At 45.5% G+C, this 13,695-nt stretch overlaps 4 protein-coding genes across 4 annotated transcripts; 2 read left to right on the top strand and 2 right to left on the bottom strand.

Moving 5' to 3' along the window:
* Window positions 1-1,365: 1,365 nt before the first annotated feature.
* Window positions 1,366-4,207, bottom strand: LOC140772916 (probable LRR receptor-like serine/threonine-protein kinase At1g74360). The gene is made up of 2 exons (XM_073115175.1): window positions 3,796-4,207; window positions 1,366-3,714 (listed from the first exon to the last, which is right to left on the bottom strand). The coding sequence occupies exons 1-2, from the start codon at window positions 3,860-3,862 to the stop codon at window positions 1,472-1,474; spliced, it is 2,310 nt and encodes a 769-aa protein (XP_072971276.1). The 5' UTR covers window positions 3,863-4,207; the 3' UTR covers window positions 1,366-1,471.
* Window positions 4,208-6,650: 2,443 nt separating this feature from the next.
* LOC140772915 (probable LRR receptor-like serine/threonine-protein kinase At1g74360) lies at window positions 6,651-9,403 on the bottom strand. The gene is made up of 2 exons (XM_073115174.1): window positions 9,132-9,403; window positions 6,651-9,044 (listed from the first exon to the last, which is right to left on the bottom strand). Exons 1-2 carry the CDS (start codon window positions 9,196-9,198, stop codon window positions 6,802-6,804), a joined length of 2,310 nt encoding a protein of 769 aa, XP_072971275.1. The 5' UTR covers window positions 9,199-9,403; the 3' UTR covers window positions 6,651-6,801.
* Window positions 9,404-11,813: 2,410 nt separating this feature from the next.
* On the top strand, window positions 11,814-12,482 carry LOC140775022 (uncharacterized). Its single transcript, XM_073118242.1, has one exon. The coding sequence runs from the start codon at window positions 11,814-11,816 to the stop codon at window positions 12,480-12,482; it is 669 nt and encodes a 222-aa protein (XP_072974343.1).
* On the top strand, window positions 12,482-13,528 carry LOC140775019 (uncharacterized). The gene is made up of 2 exons (XM_073118238.1): window positions 12,482-13,018; window positions 13,064-13,528. The coding sequence occupies exons 1-2, from the start codon at window positions 12,482-12,484 to the stop codon at window positions 13,526-13,528; spliced, it is 1,002 nt and encodes a 333-aa protein (XP_072974339.1).
* Window positions 13,529-13,695: the final 167 nt, after the last annotated feature.

Below are 13,695 nucleotides of genomic sequence, written 5' to 3'. Positions count from 1 at the left end.
TATGTTGTACCTTTAGCATCCGTAAATTTTGTCATCGTGCCAAGAAGATATGGGTGAATTTCTAATTTAAATTCATAAAATATATATATATATATATATATATATATATATTTACTCACTTATACTTTGGTATAAAATTATTTTAATTATTTTATTTTAAAATCACTTTAACTACTTTATACTTTTGCTTAATGTGAAATTGTTAAGTCTTCATTTGAATTAATAGTGGCAATGCCTAAGACGTTTAGAAATTATTGAGCATCTATAGTCTCATTAATTTTTTTAATTTTTATGGACTAAAATGATGCTCTATCTTCGCATATAAAATAAGAAATGAGTTGAAACTATCTCCAATGATGTATAGATGAATGGTGCTCTTCTCAGCGTTCCTATAACCTCTTTTCATTTTTTTTTTGTCGTAATAAGTTATATCTGCTCCCACATCCTAGCTCTTAAAAATAAGCAATAACTTCCTCAACAATATTTTTCGATATATCTAGATGCTCACACTAGATGAGGTTGGAGAACTCTCAGAGTTAGAGAGGTGGACACCGGTGACCGAATAGTTACGTTGCATGTGATGTTAGGCCATCGACATGGGAACGGGTTCAACATGAGAACGGGTCAGACTTGTTTCACCTCGCATACTCGTTATGGGACACAAAGAAATATATAAACCCTAGGGAATGAGTTTAACAAGAGATATACTAATGCAGAGTAATAAAACTTAAGATAAGTCACTAATATTAAATATAGTAGTTATAAGATCAATACTTATGTACTACTAAATACGATCCCTACGACTCTATCAATAAGATCTTGCTTGACTATCCCTTAATGTATAACTTCCTTTAATCGGTTTTTGATTTCAATAACATTTGAGTTTAATACTACAATCTTAACGACTCTCGAGACTGAATTCTAAAAGATACAAAATAGATAGAATTTGTAGAAATATGTACAACACGTTTTGCCGTGAATCCTCCTGAAAACTGAATGATGATTGTCAAAAGATTTTAAGATATGATAAAAGACATTTCTTAGGGTTAAGTAAAAATTCTCTTATATACTACTGCTGTACAAGTCCAAGTGCACCCTCAAAACATTGCTTCGAGATTTGCATGTGTGTTGATCGCCTCTTGGAAAGAAAATTCTCAGTCATATTTAATCTTAGTATGTTAGAACCATTTTAAACGCCTAGTATACAAAAAATCTCAATCATATAACCAATTTAGGACAATTCTAATCACACTTTAAAAACCTATCTTTTTTTCTTTTAGGTTTCTTCCTAAAATGTTCATATATACATTTTGGACAATACTTGTATCTATGTGTACATATGTGAAGTCTAATAGATACATCAATAAATTCATCATATATTACACATATTATTCAGTTACAAATTTTTTGCAATATATCTTACTGGTGCTTTGGAGGAAGTGCTGGAGCATGACGACGACTTCCTTTATCACTAACTCCGGTGATCACTCGACCTTGTTACGAAATTTACGATTGTAAGAATAAGACTGACTATGGAAACAGGGGTGCGCATCCTGAGGCAAATGACGAAGGAGGCGACCCCGAAGACGAGGAAGGAGACGATAAAGGGGATCCAGAATCCAACTTTGCTTCGCGAGGTCCCCCGGTAGACGGTAGATGAGTTGCCGAAGGTTGGGGGCGGGGGAGGACAGGAGCTACGAGAGCTATAGGAGATGAGGGGGTCGCCGATGAAGCTGTCGTTGCCGAAGGTCGCGATCTGGCCAGTGTCGGGGACAACACCGGAGAGGAGCGGGTTGTCGGAGACGTTGAACTGATTCAGCTCGGAGAGCTGGTTTAGGCTCACTGGGAGCTCGCCGGAGAAGTTGTTCCTAGAGAGATCCAAGCCGGCGAGGCATCGGAACGAGCCGATCTCCGAAGGGATTTGGCCGGAGAAGAGGTTGCAGGAGACATTGAGGACGACGAGCGGGAGAGAGGCAATCTCTGCCGGGAGATTGCCGGAGAGCTGGTTGCCATCAAGATAGAGGAGTCTAAGGAATTGCATCTTGCCGATCTCCTGCGGCACCTCGCCGGAGAGTACGTTTCCGGTGAGCTGGAGGTACCCGGAGAACGGTACGGTTCTCACTTGCGAGTTGGAGCTCGCGCAGGTCGGGAAATAATCATATCCCTTCAAGATTCGATCCCACGTTGTCTGACATCTCTTCGGATTCAGCAGCGTATAGATGAAGCTAAACGGCGGGTAATTCACCGGGATCCACCGTGTCATCGACTGGCACTGGCCGGATAAGCTGCCGACAGAAATACCTCGGCGATTCGCCTGGAAAGTTGGATTCGGATCTCTTCCTATTCGCGAGATCTCCGACGGGATCCGGCCAGAGATCTTGTTCTCGGCGAGGTTGAGCCAGAGCAAGCTGCTACAGTTCCCCATCTCCGGTGGGATCTCGCCAGAGAGTCGGTTGTTCGCCAGCATCAGCCAGAGGAGCGATCTGAGCTTCCCTAGCTCCGGCGGGATCCTGCCGGTGAGCCTATTATAAGAGAGATCCAACATCTGCAACCCCGCGATGCTACCAAACTCCGGCGGAATGCTCCCAGAAAAATTATTATACGCTAACGTCAAGTACTTAATCTTCGGCATCGCCGCGATCTCAACGGGGAGCTCGCCGGAGAAGTTGTTGAAGCTGAGATCCAGCGTGAAGAGGTCCGGCAGCTTCAGGATCCCGGAGCTCTCGATTCCTCCGCTATAGTAGTTCTCTTGGAGCGTCAGCGATTGTAACGTAACGAGTCTTCCAAAGATCCCCTGCATCTCGTGGCCAAAATTATTCTTGCTGAGATCAAGATAGACTAGCTCTTTGCAATTGAGAAGCTCCTCTGGTATCTTCCTATCGAATCTGTTGCTCCCCAAGAAGAGCTTTCTCAGCTTAGAGAGCTCGCCGATGCCGGAAGGGATCGCACCAGAGAAGTTATTATTCCACAGGTTCAAGAGCTCCAGCTTCGAGCAGTTAGCGATCGATTCCGGCAGGTCGCCGACGAGATTGTTCGACGATAGGTCCAAGATTTCCAGCGAGCAATTCGACGGAAACGTCTCCGATAAGATCTCCCCGGTCAGATTGTTCTCCGCCACCGAGAATTCCCGTAGCTTAGCGAACCCCTTCCAGATTTCTCGGGTGAATATATTGGTGCTCAGGTCGAGGTACTGGAGATTCGGGCACTCGTCGAAGGAACCGGTGATCTCGCCGGTGAAGTTGTTCGCAGAGATATTTAGCAGGACGAGGTTCGCGCACATTGCCTGGAATTTCCCCCTGATCTCTCCCTCGAATCGGTTCGACGTAAGGTCGACGACCCGCAGATTGACTAGTCCGGTGAGGTTGAGTTCCCCGCCGAGGAGGTTGTGGGAGATGTTGAGGTATCGAAGCCCGCCGCATTCGTTAAGGTCCTTCGGAAGGCGGCCGTCAATGGTGTTCTCCGACAGGTCTAGACGCTCAAGCTCTGTGAGGTTGGAAAGCCCCACGAACATCGGGCCGGAGATGCTCGAGTTGGAGAGGTCGATGCCGGTGACCCGGCCGTCGTCATTGCACGTGACGCCGGGCCACCGGCACGGGGTGGGGTCCGCCTCGTTCCACCGCGCATACCCGCCGCTGTATATCTTGTTATTGCTCTGGAGGAAGTGCTTGAGCTTAACGACAACCTCCTTATCACCAAGTCCGGCGATCCCCCGACCTAATTACAAAATTCGCGCCGCTTACGAAAGCAACAACTACATTATGCAAAAAGAAGAAGAAGAAGGTGAATTTAATGTACCAGCGAGAAGGATTAAGAAGAGGAATACAACAACATGGCTTGAGAACCCGGCTTCCTTCTCCGACATGTCCCAGCTCCTGCTACCATCTAAAACCAACAAGCTCTCTTCCAAGAATCTTATCAAATCCCAGGCTAAGAAGCAAGGTCTGTTCTTCTTTCGTCTCCTCCTTAGATTTCTTCGGTTGAATATTTGATTTGATTTTTTTTAGAGCAACCTCAAAATCCAAGACCAGAAAATTCCACCAGGGAAAAACGAATGCTTTTCAAATGCTTTCCTGTCAATTTCGCGCCATGCGGAGGCTCTGCCCTTCCGATGGTCAAGGTTTGCCTTCATTCTTCAGACATTTTAACAGCAATAACTTTTTGGTAGAAATTTTATACTTGAAATTAAGCTATGCTATACTATTTCTCTTTTTTTTTTCTTTTACTCAAGCCCTAGGTTTACGGGTGAAAATGGGTAGGATTAACTTCAATCCGACCGGCTATCCAACTCGACTCGGATCGAATTCAGATAAAAAATTTATATCCGATTCGGATATGGATTCGGATAGGGATATAATTTTTGAAAAAAATTCGGATTCGGATATTGGTCGAATATATTTTTTGGATTCGGATAAGGATATCGCATATCCGTTTACCCGCATATTTTTTAAAATAATTTATAGTTTTTAGTTTACTTATTTAAATAGAAATATTAATATTATTACTAATAATACGTTATATATTATTTATAGAGATTAATTTCTCTAATTTCATATATTTGACATAAAAAAAATTATTTGTTATAAAACTCTTAATAATTTTATATTAATTATATCTAAATAAAATATTAAAATTATTTTAAATTTAATTAATATCCGTTTAAGATCCGATACTCTATTTTGACAAAAAGAAGCAATCTTTCTCAGCTTCAATTCTTTGTCACATAACAATGAGGTGCTTTTATTATTATTAGATATTGCAGACTCTTAGCCTATTTATAATAGTGAATAACCACTTAAAAGAAGAGAAGCTTTAATTACTTCGGTTGAAAATATTGTTAGTTAACTATTCATTTGTTTAGATAAACAAAATTAACTGTCAAAAGTTAAAATTCTATTAGGTACAAAAATAATTTTAGGGTTGGAACATAACCAGAAAAGTTGGCGTGTGTATAAGTTGAGTTGGCATAAATTTTTTACCCCAAAACATAGTTATCCCTCAAGCCCTGAAGCCCAAATAAAATTTTGCACTCATATACATCATCAATATTTTTGAAATAGTCAATATTAAACTTACTCTCATTTAATTATTTTTATTGTCATGATAATTATTTTGAAGCTAAGTTTATTTGCTTTCATTTTATAAATTTAAATAAGTAAATATATGGTAATGTTTCTATTCCACTATCAATTTATTATAAATAAATAAACTAATATGTATATATTCCACTTGAGTTTGGGCTCTATAGTTATCCAACGACACCCTCTTTTCATTTTCCCAAATTCTTAACATCATATGTTGTACCTTTACCATCGGTAAATTTCTAGTATGGGGTGAAGAAATGGACGACTTTTGTCATCATGCCAAGAAGATATGGGTGAATTTCTAATTTAAATTCATGAAAATAAAAAAAAAAGAAATATATTTAATATATTATACTCACTTATATTTTGGTATAAACTTATTTTATTTTAAATCACTTAACTACTTTATACTTTTGATTAATGTGAGATTGTTAAGTCTTCATCTCAATTAATAGTGACAATGCCTAAGACGTTTAGAAATTGTTGAGTAGATATAGTCTCACTAATTTTTTTAATTTTTATGGACTAAAATGATGCTCTATCATCACATATAAAATAAGAAATGAGTTGAAACTATCTCTATCTAATGATGTATAGATGAATGGTGCTCTTCTCAGCGTTCCTATAACCTCTTTTCATCTAAAATGTTTTTTTGTAATAAGTTATATCTGCTCCCATATCCTAGCTCCTAAATAAACAAGAACTTCCTCAGCAATGTTTTCCAATATATCTAGATGCTCACACTTGATGAGGTTGGAGAACCCTAAGAGTTAGAGAGGTCGACATCGGTGACCACCAAGTAGTTACGTTGCATGTGATGTTAGGTCATCAACACGAGAATGGGTTCGACACGGGAACGGGTCTGACTTGTTCCACCTCGCATACTCGTTATGGAATACAAAGAAATATATAAACCCTAGGGAATGAGCTTAACAAGAGATGTACTAATGCAGAATAATAAAACTTAAGACAAGTAATCACAAACACATGATATTTCACATAGAAAACCCTATAAAGCTAGAGTAAAAAATCACGTATACTTTTTGAGATTGGACAAGTCACTAATATTAAATTTACTAGTTATAATATTATTACTTATATTACTAAATACAATCCCTACGAAGGTTTTCGATTTCAGTAATATTTAAGTTTAATGCTACAATCTTAATGACTCGCGAGACAGAATCTCAAAAAATATAAAATAGACAGGACTTATAGAAATATGTACAACACATTTTGCCATGAATACTCTCGAAGCTATGATAATGGTCGTCAAACGATTTCAAGATATGATAGAAGGCATTTCTTGATACGATAGAAGGCATTTCTTAGGATTAAGTCAAAAATCTCTTATACACCGCTGCTAAACGTTGCATATCTACCTTAGGAAGATTCATGATTTGCACTAGAAAAGAAATTCTCAGTCATATTTAATCTTAATATGTTAGAACCATCTTTAAACTCTTAATAAACAAAAATTTCTCAATCATGTAACCAATTTAGGACAATTATAATCGCACTTTAAAAACCTATCTTTTTTTCCTTTAGGTTTCTTCCTAAAATTTTCATATATACATTTTGGACAATACTTGTATCTATGTGTACATATGTGAAATCTAATAGATACATCAATAAATTCATCATATATTACACTTTTTGCAATATATCTTACTGGTGCTTTGGAGGAAGTGCTTGAGCATGACGACGACTTCCTTTATCACTAACTCCGGTGATCACTCGACCTTGTTACGAAATTTTCGATTGTAAGAATAAGACTGGCTATGGAAACAGGGGTGCGGATCCTGAGGCAAATGACGAAGGAGGCGACCCCGAAGACGAGGAAGGAGACGATAAAGGGGATCCAGAGTCCAACTTTGCTTCGCGAGGTCCCCCGGTAGACGGTAGATGAGTTGCCGAAGGTCGGGGGCGGGGGAGGATAGGAGCTACGAGAGCTATAGGAGATGAGGGGGTCGCCGAGGAAGCTGTCGTTGTCGAAGGTCGCCATCTGTCCAGTCTCAGGGACAACACCGGAGAGAAGCGGGTTGTAGGAGATGTTGAACTTGCTCAGCTCAGAAAGTTGGTTCAAGCTCATCGGGAACTCGCCGGAGAAGTTGTTCCTAGAGAGATCTAGCTTGTTGAGGCACCGGAGCGAGCCGATCTCCGATGGGATTTGGCCGGAGAAGAGGTTGCGAGAGACATTGAGGACGACGAGCGGGAGGGAGGCAATCTCTGCCGGGAGATTGCCGGAGAGCTGGTTGTCGTCAAGATGGAGGAGTCTAAGGAACTGCATATTACCGATCTCCTGCGGCACCTCGCCGGAGAGTAGATTTCCGGTGAGTTGGAGGTACCCGGAGATCATTAGGGTTCTCACTTGCGAGGTGGAGTTCATGCAGATAGGGATGATACCATATCCCTTTAAGATTCGATCCCACGTTGTCTGACAGCTCTTCGGAGTCAGCAGCGTATAGAGGAAGCTAAACGGTGGGGAATTCACCGGGATCCACCGCTTCATCGACAAGCACGCGCCGGATAAGCCGCCGACATTAAAATCCCGACGATTTGCCTGGAAGGTCGGGTTTGGATCTCTCCCTACACGTGTGATCTCCCATGGGATTCGACCAGAGATCCTATTTGCAGCGAGGTTGAGCCAGAGCAGGCTGCTACAATTTCCGATCTCCGGCGGAATCTCGCCGGAGAGCAAGTTGTTCGCCAATGTCAGCCAGAGGAGCGACTTGAGCTTCCCCAACTCCGGCGGGATCCTGCCGGTGAGCCTATTGTAAGAGAGATCTAGCGCCTGCAGCCCAACGATGCTACCGAACTCCGGCGGGATGCCCCCAGAAAAATTGTTGTACGCTAGCACCAAGAACTTAATATTCGGCATCGCCGCGATCTCGACAGGAAGCTCGCCGGAGAAGTTGTTGAAGCTGAGGTCAAGCGTGAGGAGGTCGGGCAGCTTCAGTACCCCGGAGCTCTGGATTCCTCCGGTGTAGTAGTTCGCATGGAGCGACAGGAATTGTAACTTAACGAATCTTCCAAAGATCCCCTGTATCTCCCGGCCAAAATTATTCTTGGTGAGGTCGAGAAAGATTAGCTCTTTGCAATTGAGAAGCTTCTCCGGTATGTTCCTATCGAATCTGTTGCTCCCCAAGAAGAGTCTTTGCAGCATAGCAAGCTCGCCGATGCTGGAAGGGATCGCGCCAGAGAAGTTATTATTCCACAGGTTCAAGAGCTTTAGCTTCGAGCAGTTGGCGACCGAGTCCGGCAGCTCGCCGGCGAGCTTGTTGGACGAGAGGTCCAAAAATTCCAGCGAGCAATTCGACGGAAACGTCTCCGATAAGATCTCCCCGGTCAGATTGTTCTCCGCCACCGAGAATTCCCGTAGCTTAGCGAACCCCTTCCAGATTTCTCCGGTGAACTCATTGGTGCTCAGGTCGAGGTACTGGAGATTCGGGCACTCGTCGAAGGAACCGGTGATCTCGCCGGTGAAGTTGTTCGCGGAGATATTTAGCAGGACGAGGTTCGCGCACATTGCCGGGAATTTCCCCCTGATCTCTCCCTCGAATCGGTTCAACGTAAGGTCGACGACCTGCAGATTGACTAGTCCTGTGAGGTTGAGTTCCCCGCCGAGGAGGTTGTGGGAGATGTTGAGGTATCGAAGCCCGCTACATTCGTTAAGGTCCTTCGGAAGGCGGCCGTCAATGGTGTTCTCCGACAGGTCTAGACGCTCAAGCTCAGTGAGGTTGGAAAGCCCCACGAACATCGGGCCGGAGATGCTCGAGTTGGAGAGGTCGATGCCGGTGACCCGGCCGTCGTCATTGCACGTGACGCCGGGCCACCGGCACGGGGAAGGATCCGACTCGTTCCACCGCGCATACCCGCCGCTGTATATCTTATTGTTGCTCTGGAGGAAGTGCTTGAGCTTAACGACAACCTCCTTATCACCAAATCCGGCGATCCCCCGACCTAGTTAAAAAAAAAATTCGCGCCGTGCTTACGAAAACAACAACTACACGGCGTAAGAACAATCAAGAACAAGAAGTTATAACATACCAGCGAGAAAGATTAAGAAGAGCAAAACAACAACATGGCTCGAGAGCCCGGCTTCCTTCTCCGACATGTCCCAGCACCTTCTACCATCTATACCCCTCACTCAACCCGTAAAACCAACAAGCTTTCTTCCAAGAATCTTATCAAACCCCAAGCCAAGAAGCAAGGTTCGTCGTTCTTCCTTCCCCTCCTCAGATTTCTTTTTCAATGATCCATCTCAGTTGAACATTCGGCTCTGCTAGTCCAAATTTTGACTCCCGACCGTTCTTCGGTTGCAATAGGAGAGCGCCGCCCTTCTCTCTCTCTCTCTCTCTCTCTCTCTCTCTCTCTCTCTCTCTCTCTCTCTCTCTCTCTCTCTCTCTCTCTCTCTCTCTCGTCAAGGAAAGGTAAAGATAATAAGAAAGGAGATGAATAGTATTCGGAAGGAGCAGTGAAAATACTTAGGTCTGTCCCCCCATTTTGGAGGTCGAGAAGTCGCACCTGGCAATTGTGGAGGTCGAAGCTAGGGACACGAGTAGTCCACTGAGGAACATGGAAGAGTCTTCGAAGGATGGTCGGCCCGGGGCAGCCAAACGGGGCAGACAGTCCTAGCTGGTACCCCCTCCTCATCATTCATTAATCCAATGTTTAAAGCCATTACGTGGAACTGCAGAGGTGCTCTCAAAAAAGAAGCACTGGACAGATGTAGGGATATGAATAGAGAGCATAACGTTGATATGCTGATATTGTTAGAAACCCACACAAGGTAGGGTGGTGCCAAGAAGGTGGCCAGAGCCTTAGGGCATTGCTGGCGCTGGTTCACAATATCGGCGCTAGGAGTGTCTGGAAGCATTATGGTGCTGTGGAAAACGGAGGTAGCATGGTGAACGCTATGGCGGTGTCCCGCTATGCGGTCCATCTAGTGATTACAAGTAGGAAGTGCCGGACATGGCTGTGGACGGCGGTGTATTCGAGCAACAATCTTTAAGCTCAAGGTGAACTATGGGAGGAACTGTCAACCTTGAGGAGCATCAATGTACCTTGGATCATCGAAGGCGACTTCAACTCTTACACCTTGGTGCTTGAGAAGAAAAGTGAAGGTGGAGTGGAGCTGGGCCCAAAGAGCAAGGCTTTCAAAGCCTTTGTTGAGAACATTGGTTTATGCGATCTTGGATACGTGGGGGTCCCTTTCACCTGGTGCAACAACCAGGCTGGGGCTAACCGCATTTGGGTCCGGCTTGACCGGATGCTAGCAAATCCTAGATGGGTGGGGGAATACCCTCACTGCAAGGTGTTCCATTTGGACAGATCGGCCTCTGACCACGCACCCTTGCTTCTTACGGTGCAGATTAGCCTCGAAAAAGTAATGCGTCTGTTTCGGTTTGAGATGATTTGGCTAGAATATGAAACCTGCAGAAGCGTGGTCGAACGGGTGTGGAGACATGCAGGCCGGGCCAACCCCATGCACGACTTCATGCACAAGATCTGTAGGCTACAAGGGGAGCTTAGACGATGGGCTAAACATGAAGTGGGCAACCTGGAGCTTCAGTTCAAATGCATCTGTCGTATCAACGTTGGGTTAATGATGGCGACCGAAATACTAGATACTTCCATCTCTCGGCAACAATCAGGAGGCAACGTAATCGGATTCTCGGAGTGCTCGACTCCAATGGCAGTTGGGTGCAAGAGCAGGAGGGTGTCGATAGGCTGTTCTCGGAATTCTATAAGAACCTGTGGGGACCGAAGGTCAACACCTCCCACTCTACAGCGAATTGGCCTAAGTTACCGCAGCTGTTCGTGGAAGATGCCCAGCAGTTAGAAGCCCCTGTGTCCCGTGAAGAGATAAAGGCTGCTCTGTGGAGTCTCCCCCACGGGAAAGCCCCGGGGCCAGATGGCTTGCAAGCGGAGGAGTACATCCAGTTTTGGGAACCATGGGTGAAAGCCTAGTTTAGGCGATAAATCATTTCTTCACATCTGCCTCCCTACCCAACCGGTGGGGACAGACCTTCATCGCTCTCATCCCCAAAAAATATCACCCCACCCGGGTGCAAGAGTATAGACTTATATCTCTCTGCAATGTGGCCTACAAGGTTATTGCCAAAATTCTCGTCGGTCGTCTTAAGCCACTACTCCCGCAGCTGGTGGGGCCGGAGCAGGCAGCTTTTGTGGCAGGGCGGAGCATTGTCGATAACACACTTGCGGCTCAAGAAGTGGCGCACTCGATGTGCTCGGACAGGCGATCCACACCGGTGATGATGGCTAAGCTGGATATGGAAAAGGCCTATGACAGGGTGAGATGGGAGGCTGTTATGGATACCCTATTGCGTATAGGTTTTCCGGCATCCTGGCGAAAGTGGATATGGGCCTTTATCTCACCGCCTCGATACACTATCCTGATCAACGGCAAGCAGTCAGAATGGATCCGACCGCATAGAGGACTCAGGCAAGAAGATCCCTTATCTCCCTACCTGTTCATCTTGGTGTCTCAGATTCTGTCCGGATTTATCAACCAAAAGGTGAGCAATGAAAGCCTTTAAAGTCGAAGACGTGCAGATTTCCCACTTACTGTATGCAGATGACCTACTGATAACAGTTCAAGCTTCGTCGACCAACGCGAACTGCATCCTAGAATGCCTTAGCCACTACGAGGCCCTCTCCAATCAAAGAGTGAACTTCCATAAGTCTGCTCTGTACCTACCGACCTAGATGCTGCCAATGCAGCAAGATGAACTAAGTGGTAGCCTCGGCCTTCAGATTGCAGCACTACCTTTCGTCTACCTTGGGGTGATCATCTCGGGCAAACAAGTGAAGGTCAGGGAGCACCAATCCTTGGTTGAGCGGGTGGATAAGAAGCTGGCGAATTGGAAACGCGGTGTGCTGTCTACGGCCGACCGTAGTATGCTCATCAGTGCTACTCTCTTAGCAATTCCGACGCATTGTCTCGGAAGTATCTGGCTACTAGACTCGGTCTTGGAGACTATAACCAAGAAGGCCAAATCTTTCCTTTGGGACAAAGCTAACGGGCCCGGAATGCACTTAGTTAGCTGGGAGACTGTTAGCAGACCAAAAGCTGAGGGTGGCTTGGAGATCAGAGACCTCTGGAGAGCAAGAACTGCACACTTAGGTAAGCTGGTGCTGAAGGTTCTGAACCAGGAGGAGGTACCGTGGATCAAACTGCTTACAGCTAAGTATGGACCTCTGAGTCCATGGAATCGATTTGAAGGGCAGAACGTCTCCTGGCTTTGGAGGTCGATCAATGGTGTGGGGAGAAGTCTGAAGCTGGGCTTTAGAAAATTGATCGGCAACGGTGCACTACTAGTGCGGCCGCAAAACCTTGGCTCTCACTGGTCCCATGGAGCAGACAACCCAGGATAATGAGCGCTAGACTTCTGGAAGAGACAATCAAGGTAGAGGAGCTGCTAGACCGGCGGAGGTTGGAAGTACGTCGAATTGTTAGTGAGGCAGGAGAAGAGCTGGCTTTTGACATCCTGACTTTCCAAGCTGGGAACTCCACCTCAGTCGACAGGTGGATATGGTGGCCGCATCCGCAAGGCAAGCCAATAGTGAAGTCGATCTACTCCTTCCTCAGCCCAACAGCGGAGGACATCTGGTCGGGTTGGAAGGTGCTATGGAATCTCCAGGTAGCGCCTAGAGTACGTACCTTTGTGTGGAAGCTTTCATGGAGAAGGCCACCCACTAATGTGCTGATGGAGATGGTTGGGTTGAGATATGGGGCGCTGTGTGCGTTATGCGAACTCCACGACGAGACAATCACCCACCTTTTCTTTACATGTAGATACTGCCGCGAGTGCTGGGCCGAGCACCAAAAAAGCACGGGGAGGATGGCGATTCAAGTGGACGAGAACTGGCTGACCTCTACTTGGTATACAGACCATCAGAAGGATATGGAAGTTAAGGCCAAAATCGCAACGACACTGTGAATGATCTGGAAACAGAGAAACGCCGTAAACTTCGGAGGAGGTAGGCTAAGCCTGAGGGTAATCTCCGGGAAGGTGCTAGCTATGGTCCGAGAATATGCAAAGCGTGAGGAGGCTCCTAAGGAAGCTACGACTAGGGGGCAGGCCAAATGGAACGCCTCGGATAAGGGCTGGGTAAAGCTTAATACAGATGGGTGCTACGACGCAGCGGACATTCAAGGTGGTGTCGGAATGGTGCTGCGGGATGATGAGGGCAAGGTGCTGCAGCTCACGTGGGAACCGTGTCCTAATATGGCAGCCATATACGCGGAAGCTTGGGCGGCGAGGTTTGGTCTCAGATTGGTGGACAAGGAGTGTCAGCTGATAGTAGAGACGGACTCCCGAGAGTTCGCCAATTTCCTTCGCAGTGAGTCGAGCCCTCCTTGGCACATTAGAAATATGGTACACGAATGTAAAACTTTGCTGAGAGAATGTAGAGGGTGAAGAGTTTCTAATGTGTATAGAGAAGCGAATAGAGTGGCGGACTGGGCAGCTAACCGCGGAAAGGTGGCTGGGTCCACTGTAAGTTTGGGTCTGGCAGAGCTTGTCCCCTCAGACTTATGTAACATCTTGAGTACGGAAACCCAGGTTAGCTAGCTAACCCAGGGTTA

Source organism: Typha angustifolia, chromosome 13 (genome assembly GCF_048772165.1).
Source record: "Typha angustifolia cultivar Huaian chromosome 13, ASM4877216v1, whole genome shotgun sequence".
NCBI lineage: Eukaryota > Viridiplantae > Streptophyta > Magnoliopsida > Poales > Typhaceae > Typha > Typha angustifolia.
The sequence above is the reverse complement of the archived record's forward strand: the minus strand, read 5'-3'. Positions and strand labels throughout refer to the sequence as shown.

Excerpts from the sequence above, each read along its gene's own strand:
- LOC140772916 (XM_073115175.1), bottom strand. The coding sequence starts at position 3,862 with ATGTCGGAGAAGGAAGCCGGGTTCTCAAGCCATGTTGTTGTATTCCTC. Across the intron at positions 3,715-3,795 it reads CTTCTTAATCCTTCTCGCTG|GTCGGGGGATCGCCGGACTT; the intron begins GTACATTAAATT and ends TTTTGTAATTAG.
- LOC140775019 (XM_073118238.1), top strand. The coding sequence starts at position 12,482 with ATGAGCGCTAGACTTCTGGAAGAGACAATCAAGGTAGAGGAGCTGCTA. Across the intron at positions 13,019-13,063 it reads ACCATCAGAAGGATATGGAA|AGAAACGCCGTAAACTTCGG; the intron begins GTTAAGGCCAAA and ends ATCTGGAAACAG.
- LOC140772915 (XM_073115174.1), bottom strand. The coding sequence starts at position 9,198 with ATGTCGGAGAAGGAAGCCGGGCTCTCGAGCCATGTTGTTGTTTTGCTC. Across the intron at positions 9,045-9,131 it reads CTTCTTAATCTTTCTCGCTG|GTCGGGGGATCGCCGGATTT; the intron begins GTATGTTATAAC and ends TTTTTTAACTAG.
- LOC140775022 (XM_073118242.1), top strand. The coding sequence starts at position 11,814 with ATGCTGCCAATGCAGCAAGATGAACTAAGTGGTAGCCTCGGCCTTCAG.